Raw genomic sequence first — 13,451 nt, 5'->3', positions numbered from 1 at the left:
GCCACCTCAACTGGCTCCTCTCGACGTGGAGGAGCAGCGGCTCTACTCTGAGTCCCTCCCGGATGACCGAGCTTCTCACCCTATCTCTAAGGGAGAGCCCAGCCACCCTGCGGAGGAAACTCATTTCGGCCGCTTGTACCCGTGATCTCGTTCTTTCGGTCATGACCCAAAGCTCATGACCATAGATGAGGGTGGGAACGTAGATCGACCGGTAAATCGAGAGCTTCGCTTTTTGGGTATAATTCCAAATGCATAAAGCCCTTTTCAGGGTTTTCATTTCGAAATAAATTTTCTCTCACTTCCTAATTATGCACTTAAAATACAAAAATAAGTTGGTATATGACATATATCTGTGGATACAAAGTGATAAAATGTCCAACAGTTACATGGGTATGGATATTTTAGTAAGGCACTGTTTTTAATCTATTTTCCCCCAAATTTGATTAAATGCATCAGAACCTACTTTTCACTCTTTTACCAAATGGCCTCAAATCCCGATAAGTTCTCTTTTTATTTATGTCACTCATGTGTGCCTCCATCCTCGCTGCTTTAGGTGGAACTTTCCCTCACCACCCACCTTTTCTCGGTTATCTCATACCAAACACATGTTCTCCTGAGGCTCAAACCCGGCTGCCCTAGGCCTCCAGCCTGCTTCAGCCAAGGAGATGTTCCATTTTCTCTTAAAATGGGACATAGCTGGGCTTTGTTTGTGCATTTGATGTATTCACACCACTATGTTGTTGTATATAATGACTATAAATACGCAGAAATGTACGTCACCTCGGCTGGCAGTGAAGAGAGAAACAGCCTGAGCAGCTACTGCCAAAGGTACTACAGGTTCACATCATGCAGTTCTACCACCGACAGAGTCTCTATGTGTAACACAACATAATCTGCCTTTTGACTGAGTTGGTTAGAGGGGGAAAAAAGTTTAAATGTCAGCTCTATGACAAACATACCCTTTGGTCTGCAAGAAGGAAGGAAGGTTTTGGCTTTGGGTGCCTGATAAAACTAACAGCTTGAGTTTTTAAAGCAAGTTGGTGCTCTGAGTTTGAAAATGACATTCTTTTATGTTTGTTCGAGCATACTTGTGTGTGTGTGTGTGTGTGTGTGTGTGCGTGTGCGTGTGCGTGTGTGTGTGTGTGTGTGTGTGCGCGTGCGTGTGTGTGTGTACACACGAGTTAATGTACGAGCTACCAGTGGAGCTAATGGAGCACAGAAAAGAACATGCAGCCCTCGCAAAATGAATTAACAAAGTATAATTTGTCTTTCAGTCTCATGTCAAGTCTCTGGAAGTTTTTATTCACTCACACTAAGCACAGATGGCTTAATTCTGTTCTTGTTGTGCATAATTTATAATAATTGACAAGAAATGGTAAGCATGCTCATCTTTCTTCCACTAGAAAGCAATTACACCATGCCAGGTGTAGGGAGGAAAAACAAGGAGATTATATGATGATTATTAAGGAGGAACTGGGGTCACTACTGGGATTTAAATGGCAAATCTTAACCCTAGGGTGATTCCCAGGATCAGCATATGCAGAAGTGCCATATTTTCACCCTGCATTTGTTTTTGTGTGTGGGTGAAGAAGATGGGATGCGTGTGTGTGTGTGTGTGCGTGTGTGTGTGTGTGTGTGTGTGATATAAAAGCCCATCTGTAATCACTCAAGTGTGATATTGCTCCTCATCTCTCAATTAGAACACTTGCAATGCTAAAAGCGGTGTTTGGAGTTAAAGAAATCGTGAGCTTTTAAAAAGTCAGTTTAGTCCTGCCAGAGACTGGGAGTTTAACACAGCTTTAACCCCTCAAGCCTGAAACGGATCATTTGATGATGTACTAGCAGAATAAAATATAGTTTTAGCTGTTGCATCCAAAGACGGATAACGGGAACATAAAAGACATAAAACAATTGGCAATAGATTGGTTGCCAGCTGTTTTGTGCGTTTCAACCTAAAATGCAATTGAGAATCTTGAACTGGCATACTGATTCAGAAGTTTGAATTTTCAAGGTTTAATTATTTTGTTTCCAAATATGAGTTGTGTACCAGGAGGGAGTTGTGAGAACAGCAATATCAGTCAGAACGGTTTTCTACTTTGAGTGTAAAGCTAAACTGTTTTGATTTGGGCCCTTTTTTTTTCACTGGAAATCTAATACTATAGAATCCTCCAGTTTGTTGGACTGAGGCATTTATTCACAAAGTACCCAACTAAAAACATGCAAGATATCTCATATGCAAAACATGTTTTTTTTTTTTGTTTTTGTGCAAAACATGAGAAAGTTGGTTGGGATGAAAAAAAAATCAACAGCAGCAATTTAGCTGAATGGTAGTATTAAAAAACGGTGCCTGATAACTTCATAATGGTCACACCCTTTTGTTTTAGTTTGAACCCTTTGAACTCCACGTAAAATATGTAGAACAAGTCAATTTCACACATACCTTTCAATAGGACACACTTTTCTAATAAATCAGGAACATTGAAGTCATCAAACTTCATTAATTTGCTTTACTTTATGGCTCTGGATTGACATTTTGTTTTGGTAGACCATATAATTAGCATAAAACCAAAAAATTCACGCTGGAGAAAACGACGTAATCAGGTGACATTTTAACAAAGACGATGTATATTATTACCCTTGAAGCCAAAGGAGGACGTTTGATTGGAAAGTTTACAGTATCTTGCCAGACGTCTGCACAGCACTTTTATACACTTTTGTCACAGTACAACCTCAAACTGCAAAGCAAATTAGCAGGATTTTTATGTGATTGACCAACACATAGTGCATAATTGTGGTGTGGAATAAAATTATAATCTAAATGGAAACGGCCTCAAATCAGACCTCAGAGGCTAGTTGGAGAACAGTAATGAGCAAACAGGCCCATGAAGAACAAGAGTTACACCAGATAGGTGGTTAGACATAGAGTGTGTGCTTCTGTTAGAATAAGTCCAATCAATTATCTCATTAATTGAAATTATCCTTAGCAGACAGTTAACATTTTACAATGAAGAATCGGGTGGAAAAAACTTCCCCAAAATCCTTTTTTTCTGTGTCCTTCTCATCAGATAAAATCAAAAACATATATATAATCTGCAGAAGCATTTTGTGTACTATTTCATTGTTGCGTACATCCTCAACAACATATCCTTCAACGTTTATTTCATTAAGGTGGTTTACGTTATCAGACAGACATCGAGGCCACGTTTTTCTGCTTTGCTTGGTAAATAAGGACCTTAATAAACCTTAACTTTAGCTCACTTACATGCATGCACGTTCAAACGGGGCCGTGTGTTGCAGTTGAGTTAGCACAAGCATGAATGCCATCCGGTGTGTGTCAGGGGAGTCTTTGGAGAACGGCTCCACACCGACATTGATGAATGATCTGTCAAGATCGTGTCCCACTCATGCCCACCTCCTCTTTACTCAGGAGTGGGACAATCTTTGTGGGGGTGGGGGCAAGAGGGCAGGGGACAGAGGTTATCTCTGCATGCGCTCCTGATGTGTGGGTGTTTGTTTGCATTGCTGAGTGTGTATTATTTTGGCAACCCTTGGCCAACCATGTGAGTGGCATTGCAGAGGCATTACACGTGTCAGTGGTTTGAGGTCGGTGTGGGGTGAAGTGGCAGGCAGTGCAGGGTTAAACACTCTGACCTCAGCGAAACCTTGAGGGGCACCCAGCTGTTTTAATGGGAAAAATCCATGATCCGTTTCCGATTCAGACCAGTAAACGCATTACAGGAGCAACACAAAGCTGTCGTTGCCGTGCTGTTTGTGATCAGGTGGTTTAACTTTGCTTGAATAGGTAAAACAATGATTGTTTTAAAACCCTCTTATTTAGAGGACGGTAGATTTAACCAGCTGAATTCGGCAGCAGTAATGACACCCCCGTCCGTTCATTGCAATAACGACGTTTTCCGTCGTTGTGCCTTTTATTCATTCCACCAAAGAAAATCACTACTCTTGGGACCAACTCGGGGTGGTTCCTGTGGCGACGGCCATGCATTAGCAGATTTTTCCACTTGGATGCCGTTCGGGATGCCGCCGTGTTGCTGTCATTAAACCGCGTTTGCGCGGCCTTCGTTTCTCAACAGGAGTTTGCCGCTGCAAACTCCAAGATCCATTTGCAGTCTCTAATTTTCTGTGATTCCCTGTGTGTTTATGTTGTAATCGTGAAAGAGTAGATGCAAACTGCAACCAAGCACAGTTGCAGAGTAATATGAAATACCGGAAAGTGGAATTAAATAAGATCTCTGTTTAGTGGGGGTGTTTTGTTTGTTGTTTTTTTTTCACATGAATCAGCTGCATGTTGACCTTTAAGCTTGAGACATTAGAACGGAGGAGGAGGAGGAGAGATGAAGAAGCCTCCCCAAAACCTTCTATATAACAGTCAAATAAGACAGAGGAGATGTGAGAGAGGTTGCTTTCTCCAGCACTCTTTCGTTCTCCTTCTAAGCCCTCCCTTTCTCAATCTGTTCCTTGATTACTTTTTAATGATTGCTGCAGCCTAAGACGAATGGCTGTGTTAAATGAGCAAATTAGACAAGGGAGCTGAGTGCAGGAGCATTTGTTAGAGCAGGAGTAATGGATCGGGTAGCCATTGTTTACTCCTCTCCGTTCACCAACCGGGTCCGCTATTGTGTTCCGCAGGCCCAACGCAGTGACATGAGTACTGCCGGACAGTGTTGTAAATTATGTTGCACGTAAACTTTTTTTGAGCACCCCATTATGGAATTGCATTTTCCTTTTACTTTTGCACGTTTTTATTGATTTTTGCATTTTTCATTATGACTGAAAATTTAGAAGCATATCTCGGAAAAGTTGTGACGCATTTAATTAATTCGTTATGATTTAAGACATCAGAATTTGCCTGGTCTGACACAAACAGTACTTCCTGTTTGTGTCAGACCAGGCTGCTGATCTTCTGGTTTTTACTGTAGTACAAAAGGTTGTTTATGTGAATTAATTTAAGGATTTCAATGTAATTTCAAATTTTGTTTTGTCTTTTATATAGTGTAAAATCCAAGGTGGGATATTTTATATGATTTTTTTTCAATAATGTGAAACAAGTGTGACAAACAAGTAATCTTTTTTATGGTCCTCTTAAGTCATCATGAGTATGACTATGTTATAATCAATGTTATATTGATTTTGGGCCTTTAATGATGGCATCTTGGTTTACTGTTAAAAGAATAAACCAAAAGTGTTGTTTATATATACCTTAAACCTAAGATTATGATATAACACCATGCTTTCCACTGTTGATTAAAAAAAAATGTTGGTTGTACTTGGTCTGACGTTTAAGTCTCTTACCTATCGCCAGAAATATTTAAGCAAAAAGTAGTCAAATTCCAGTTGCCAGCCAGTTGCTGAGTGTATTTCTCCTTATGCACTAATGCATGTTTGTACCATTTCGGCTTTTGATCAGTGCACAGGAAACAGGTGTTCCCTCTTCTCGTGGAGCTGTTGGTTGCACTCCATCTCTTCATTAGTTACATTTATGCATATTTTGCTCTTTACAGGGCCGACTTTTGAATTCTATTCATATTTCTTTTTGGACGTTAGTTATCACATTTCTGCAACAGAATGTGATTACTGCCTCCCAACTTTTGTGTGGGGAGCAGGAGGGGGTGGGCTGTGTTGTTGCTGCCACATTAACTACCCTAACAGCGAGCTCCCCTGCAGGGTCTGTGTAATTCTTCCCACCCTGGCAGGCTGACAGGGAGTCAGGCATGGACAGTAAAGGCTGCTCCCCTGGCAGAGACGAGGCCATGGTTAGTACTCCGTGGATATGGGCACTGCTATGGATCATTACATTCCTCAGTGGAGCAGCTGCTGTTTGTGTGTACGTGCAGACTTCTCTACTTGTGACAAAATGAATGAAGGAGAAACTGAAGGCAAGAAAGGCCATTAATATTAATATTATTTTGTCCCATCAGGGTTCGGTTTTTTGGATTTTAGGACGGTTAGTTCAGTTTAAGATGCGCCCACAGTTTTATGAGCCAATTAATCTGTGTAAATCCTAATAATACAGCAATTAGAGGTGATCGATCTGTTGACCAGCGATTGGAACTGGACAATTTTGCATTGAGCGTCTCTGATTGATCAAACAATAAAAAATCTTGTTTGTTTTCCAATTATTAAATACAGCAAAACGATTAACTTCTGCGATTGTCTGTCTCTAACACAACACCTAGTAACATTTTAGTTTGGATTAGAGTTTTATACCTTTTATGAAGGGTGTTTTTAACTTTTTTCATGTGTTCTGGTCTTTATACAAGTAAAATTATCGACAGGTCTGACATCAGAAATAACCTTGAAATTGGACCTGTTGACCTCCAAAATTTTTGAAAATGATTTATATTTTAATGTTAATATGTATGTATATATATATTTTTTATTTTTTTTGCGTTCCTTGCATTTCACATTTGGAAATAAATGTTGACTGGTTTACGTCACGTTTGTATTTACAGCTGGATTTCATTTATGCACGTTTTAGCTGACATCACTAAAAGTCAGACTTTTTACTGTCTTTGTGCTGAAGGCCATTTCCATTTAATTAACCTTTGACAAAACAATAAAGGTTTTCATTTTCTAAACAAACAGTGGAAGTCCACATTAAATTCTTGCAGCCTGAGTAGTGAGCTGAATAAAAATTGTGCTTATCTGTAGAGAGAGAGGGAAACAGAGAGAGAGATGGCCGCTCTGCTATTACAACAACTGCCATTTGCAGAGTGGGCTACTGCTGATGTCCACAATTATAGTGAGTAATTATTATTATTAGAGATGTAAGATAGATTGGTTAAGTGGCAAACTGGAAGATTCTGACTTATCTTATTTGCCAGCGTTTGAGTTGCTCAGAGGTGTGTGATTCGAAAAGTTTGCCCTCTCTCTGTGTTTACATGAGTGTGTCTGGGGATATGAAGCTGCTTTCCTGTTCCTGGGCCAGCTATTAGTCACGCAGGAGCGGCTAATCTGTAATGGCTGCTGTCACGGCTCTGCTGTGGCTCCTGGTGATGGGCGCGTCGTGACAAAACGCGCACACGCGCACACACCGCGACGAGCCTCCAAAAAACACACGGCACAAAAGTTCAAAACGAACAGATATGTGCGCACACACACCGATTCGCTTACCCACGAAGAATCATCCGTTCGTCTGGTAGCATTAGGACTTCTGACAGATTCTCCAGCGCGAGTCATCGTTCTGGCCGCCGGTGACGCGTTTAGAAGTTGAAGACCTGTTGTTACATTGCACAGCAGACTTGATCTGACCCGACACTACCAGAAAATATAGTCCCGTCTTTTCTCTCTGTATGTAGTAGTTTGCTGATCTGTCTTTAAAAGTTGTTCTGACATGGTCCTGAGAGGTCTGGAGAAGTGAGAAATGTGTTTTTCAGGCGCGGAACAGAATGCAGAAAGAAAACGGGGAAGAGGGAAATACTTGACATCCTTGTTTTGTGAACCATTGTGTGCAGGATAAATATCTCTACCATCCAGACCACGTGGCGGATAAAGTCGAGGAATAAATCGAACGCATCACGATTCTGTGCTTCAACGTTGGGTGATAATTATAAAATCTCTGAAATAAGCTTACGGGAAAGTTCACGAAAATCCTCCATTGCTAGGTATGCCATGATTTTCAAAGAACCTGATGGAGTTCAACAGATCAGTGTTAGCCCCACCCATAACCCCACCCCAGATTAAATCATTTCATGATGACACTGCCAGGAAAAGGAATTCTGAAATAATTAAATACACATTTAAATACTTACCTGCATTGGCTAGTAAACATTTTCATTTTAATGATTTGAAAACATATTAAATAAATGTAAGAACATAATTAAACACCTGTTTATTTCATGGTACATTAATTTATTGATTTATGTATTTTGGCCCTTTTGGCCATCCACAATTTGTAACCTAGCCCTTATTAGCTTTTTGACATGTTTTATTCCCAGCAGATGTCTTTGCTCACTTGAACAGTATACGATGCTCTTGTCCGCATTAGTCTGTAACTATGTTATTTTGTAAATATTGTGAGCTTGGTGTTCCTCTGAAATCCAGATTCTGACAAAAACCCTCGACAGTGTTTATTACAGGAAACATCTGTGCCGTTACTTCAGCTACGTACCTATACGATGAGCTTCTCTGCTCATCTTTTCTGTGTCTCCCAGCCATAAAAATAAAGAAGCAAAAACAAAAAAACTGGCCTCCGTAAATATTTGCTAGATTGCCATGTTATTTTCTCCCAACATTGTAAAGAACCGCCAGATTTTTTAAACAGGAATCCTATAATATGACTCTGCAAAAGTACGGCATTTTGAATTGACAAATGCTTTGCTTCCGTGTCTAAAGGAAAAGCAGCAAAATGACAACCTGCAAGCTAATGCTCCTTTGCCTCTCTCTCTCTCTCTCTCTCTCTCTCTCTCTCTCTCTCTCTCTCTCTCTCTCTCTCTCTCTCTCTCTCTCTTTACCTAGAGCACTGTAGTTGTGGAAAAGTCCATCCAGGACCTCATGAGCCTGATGCAGGATCTGAGCGCGTACTCCAACCAGTTCCTGGAGATGGTCTGTGACAAGCTCAAAGAATACAAGGAGATCTGCAACACAGCCTATAGGTACGAAAAGGAAGAAAAATATGTAGCTGTAAAGTGCTTTACTTATGTTCTCCTTTGGGACCAACAAACAACTTTACAAGTAAAGAAAAGCCAGGAGGTATGATGGGGAAAAAAGGAGTGAGAAACTGCTGAGGACAAGAAAGAACTCTCTGGGAACTCATCTGGTCTGGGTCACAGGTCATTCTCTTCGGGGCCCCTAAGTGATAAAGCCAAAACCTGCAGAGTGTGTCTAAGTAGTATTTTCTATGGCCAGTGCTTGAGGTGGAGTGCGAGTTTTATTGCAAAACTATTTAAACCCTTGAACCTTTTCACACATATTTCATAGGATTTTTTTTTTATGATAGACAAGTGTTTTAACATAAAACAAAAAAATGTTTGGGAAAAAACAGTTTGAGAGGTGCCACACAATTAAATTGAGTGGAACCGCTTTTACAATTAAAGCTGAAACTTGTTCTGGGGAATGTCTTTCTTAGATTTAGGAATGTTTACGATATGAAGATTTAGAGAAGTTTAAGGTCTAAATTCCTTTACTCTACTGTTTTAACTTTGAGTTTTTCTGGATTCACGTGTTTGTCTTCAGGGGTATAGTCCAGTGCGAGGAAAAACTAACCATCAGCTCTTCCTGGGCTAAAGATGAGGACATCAGTCGCCTCCTCCAGTCCCTTCCAAACTGGACAAATATGGCGCAACCCAGACAGACGAGACAGAAGAGGGAAGACGAAGAGGATTTTACACGGTATGCACTGAACACAATCAGGCGTAAGGAAGTTATTAGGACTCATCTACCGATACAACCAGACTTTTAGGAATGTTATTTAAACATTATTAAACCTCTGTTTTGCTTCTAATCAAAAATAATACCCATAAAAGAAGTCATGATTGCTCTTTCAAGCACCTTGGATCTGAAGGGAGTGAAGAAGAATAAGAAAATATAAAAAAATAAAATAAAAAATATGAGTCTGAGGAACCGAAAAGGAGTTTGAGTCTAATCAAAATAGCCTTTGAATGTGCACCTCTGCAGGGAACAGTGAGGCTCGTTGAAGTGGAATGGTAAAGTAAATAAATAAATTGGTTATGTGGCAGAGAAAGTCAATCTGTTGAGTGCTTTCTGCTTCCGTCTCTTGCGCTTGCTTTTTTTAGACCCAAACATACAGAGCAGCTCAGAGATGGAAGAAGGAAAGAGGGACCATCAGGGCGTTTGATTTGAAATGCTTTCATTGCTGTGAAATGGTGGATTAACCCCTGCACCGCTGTCAGCCCGGTGCTTTACTAAAGCTCAGTTAATAAGCTAAATACGCCTCAGTGTTAGTCAATATTCTGTCTTTTTTTTTCTTTTGTTTTTTAAATTTGTCGTTTGAAGGATCTTAAATTTGTGGGCATCCCGGTGGCCCTGGAGGCCAGTCCATATGTCTGAGTTTGTGGTACCATGGTTCTCTAATATTCCCAGTTCTTTCCATCTGTCTTTTCTGTTTTTAATCATCCTTCAACCACAAGTGATTTTAAATAAAGTCCATCTTTGTTTTCATCACTTCATATGTCTTTTTTGCACTCTTTTCTAAATGCTCTCTGGATTTTTTTTCCCCTCCCAACAATTCATGATCTCAAAATACCTTTTTTAATATTAATATATTGCCTTTCTAAACTCAGGCTTCCAGCTACTTATTCATGCACAACCGTGTTTTGCTTATTCTTGTGAATTACTTTAAAGGTCAAGGCAATAATTCACTCCTACATTCCTAATCAAACCGACTTCATATTATCAGAAATCTTAATGTTACACGTATATGTATGTTTGCTTTTATTCAGTAACTCCTCATGTTTATCTTTTAAGAAATCAGCTTCTTTTAAAACATTTTTACTAGAATTGAATAAATCTTTATCTAGAGAATCCAACGTTGAAACCAGCTTTGACCATATTGCCACATATCTGCTTTTAAAGCTAATATTTTTTGGGAGAATAACACGGAATGGCTTTCCATGCACCTCATGCGCATCAAGCCTTTTTGCAATCACATTGCAAAATGTTTATGGATTTTCTGAGAATGTTATGGTAGAGCAACACAAAGTGGGGCTTAACTGGGAAAACAATACGTTATTTTGAAAATGTTACAAATAAACGCCATAAACCCACACATAATGCTTGCCTGCATTACATTACTGTGGTCACACACTTAATATATTTATGAATAATTGTGTGAGGAACCATTTCTTTCTTCTTCAGCGCTGCTTTTGCTAAGGAGTCGGAGGTGCTGACGGGGAATCTGGGAGACAAATTGATCCCCCAAAACGAGATCCTGCGAGACGTCAGCGACCTCAAGGCTCTGGCCAACCTTCATGAGAGCATGGAGTGGCTCGCTGGTCGCCTGAGGTCGTTCTTCACCAACCTGCCTCAGATGTCCAGTGAGTACACCTATAAACTGTTAAACCGGAATCTGCTGATAAACTTAAATAATGCACCGAGTTCTATCATTTACAAAACCAACACAAACATATGCAATTCGTTCCCTGCTTATGTCTGGCACAATGACGCCAACGCAGACATCTGTTGTTTATTCCTTCTGCAGCAAACTCGGTATTGTTTTGAGTTTGACTTATTAAATGCAAACAATCTCTTACTTTTGCAGTTATTTACCTTCCCCTTTGACTCCTTATGTGCTTTGTACAGTAAATGGCAGCAGTTACGTTAACTATAGCAGTTAGGTAATGACACAGACATGCAGGTTTAGCATTAGATTTATACATTACTTTATAGTTTTCAGAATGATATTGTCAGATTACAGGACCTGGGTGTGAATAAAGTTTTTTTTTCTCATCTGTACTTGCACTAACTATGTTGCAACACCTCTCACCCGTTCCTCATTATGTTCCCGTTGGTATGTATGAAAAACACTCATTACCTTTTCTACTGGAGTTGTCAAAGAGCCCTCTAAACACACGTATCTATGCACGCAAACTCCTATTATGCTTGGTTCTTCTTGTCTTCGATTGTATCGCCTAATCAGGACTCATACATTCGCCCAGAGCTGAGTCATCACCTAACATATCATTAATGTTGCTCTATTTCTCCTTCTGAATTCCTCAACTTGCAACTTTTACGTACCTCTTGTTCATCACCTGCACTTAGTTTTTGTTGACATTATTAATATAGGAGTATTTTCCATCTTAAATTTTGTTGAAGATTTTAAAAATCTACTCTGTTGGGTAAATAACAAACTGTGCTCAGAGTTTGCAACCTTTAGAACTGCTCAACCCTATTCAGACACATGATTCATAACAGTTTTGACTGTTGTGAATCCATTCTCTCTTTCCTATGAGATGAATGGAAACAACAAAGTGTGCCACATTTTTCCACAAGTAAAATAAACGATTATTATTTTACTTTGAGGATTTGATTGCACATTTGGTATGGCAAATGTGGAAACCTTCATTTTATTCTGTAATGACATAATACATTTACTATATAAGGACTTTGGGAATTAAATGTTGCCAATATGGCAAACTGTCCAGGGTGGTTGGTGGAACAACAAGGGGGAGGAAATAAAAATTGATTGCACCTTTACTGTATTTCTTTTTTTAATTACATGTTCAATCAGTGGAATTGGACATCTAGAAATGAAGAAAAACAATTCTGTACAGCACATAAACCTGGCATGTGATCGGTAGGTAATGATTTAGTGCTAAATTAAGGTTTATTTTCTGTGTCCTTAGTCAATCTGTTCTGCTTTTGACCATCTCTAGTTCAAAGTTGTGCTTATTTAGGTCAGAACTCAGCATATCTCTTTTCTTGGATTTTTTTAAAACACAGTTTGAGATTTCTGAAACCTTTATTCCTATTTGGAAAACACACAAAAAAAGAGCATTTCAAATGCATTCTTGGCTTTGTCCAAGTTTAGATTGATTTTTCCACTTGACTCACACTGCTTTTATGTTATGTTTCTAATGAGTTACATTGGGAAAAGCTGAATTAGCTTTGTTGGGGAAGTGGCTGAATGCTTGGCTGAGTGTAGGGCAGCAGAAAGAGGGTCTCGCCAAGGGCACTGTTTATTTAAAGACAGCAAATGTGTGCTTGTAATTCTTAATTATTATTATTTTTCTGTGAAAGGGCCGTAAAAAGCTTAGGTTGGTTTGTTTTTCTACTTAGCAGGTAGAAACCACCTGCATAAAAATAAGCCTAACCCTAACCCTCATTGAAGAAGGTAGCCTAAAAAGTCTAATCAGGTCTTCCCAACTTGTTATGGCAAATCAGTGCCCCTTCTGTATCCCTTTGATCCCTAATTTGAATTGGTGCTCAAACCAAATTAGGTCTTAGATCCAGCCCTAATCCCACCGTTCTCCCAAAAAATGTGACAATGTTTTGGTTAGAGATTTCTCTCCTTTGACTCAAATTACTCTGCAGTTGTCCAAGCTGTAAATCAGCATTTTTGAATTGATGAGAGTTGATCTAAAAGAGAGAAATGTCGATAACCACTTAAAAATCACAATGAGTAATACCTGGAGGAGGATGGGCTGCTGACCTATCTGTGATCTGCTCCTGTAGCTAAGATAAGAACATGTCTGCAAGGGGCACTGACTAGATTGCAAGAAAATTGTGTGTAGAAAAAAACCCGAAAAAAAAACAAACATCCTCATCTGATAAGACTGCAGATGGTTGTCAGAATTTGGCTTCAACAGTAAAAATCCTTAGTATCAACCTGCCTTGTGCCAACAGACCAGGCTGTCCGAAGCGACATGAGGGTGAAGCGTCTTGGCACTCTCTTAATGCTTTTTAACACTAATTTATGTTTCCCCTCATCATCCAAAAGCTAGTATTTTTCATATACCGACTCAGAATGGGTTTTG

The 13,451-nt window shown here is 39.6% G+C and overlaps 1 protein-coding gene across 2 annotated transcripts in view; it reads left to right on the top strand.

Moving 5' to 3' along the window:
* exoc4 (exocyst complex component 4) overlaps nucleotides 1-13,451 on the top strand; it is a 112,786-nt gene that overhangs the window by 78,748 nt on the left and 20,587 nt on the right. For both annotated transcript variants that reach the window (XM_008400669.3, XM_008400670.3), the window contains exons 14-16: nucleotides 8,476-8,612; nucleotides 9,193-9,348; nucleotides 10,834-11,012. In XM_008400669.3, the coding sequence (XP_008398891.1) occupies nucleotides 8,476-8,612; nucleotides 9,193-9,348; nucleotides 10,834-11,012 (472 nt within the window). The remainder of the gene's footprint in view (nucleotides 1-8,475; nucleotides 8,613-9,192; nucleotides 9,349-10,833; nucleotides 11,013-13,451) is intronic.

This window comes from Poecilia reticulata, chromosome 23 (genome assembly GCF_904066995.2).
Source record: "Poecilia reticulata chromosome 23, P_reticulata-male-v2, whole genome shotgun sequence".
NCBI lineage: Eukaryota > Metazoa > Chordata > Actinopteri > Cyprinodontiformes > Poeciliidae > Poecilia > Poecilia reticulata.
The sequence above is the reverse complement of the archived record's forward strand: the minus strand, read 5'-3'. Positions and strand labels throughout refer to the sequence as shown.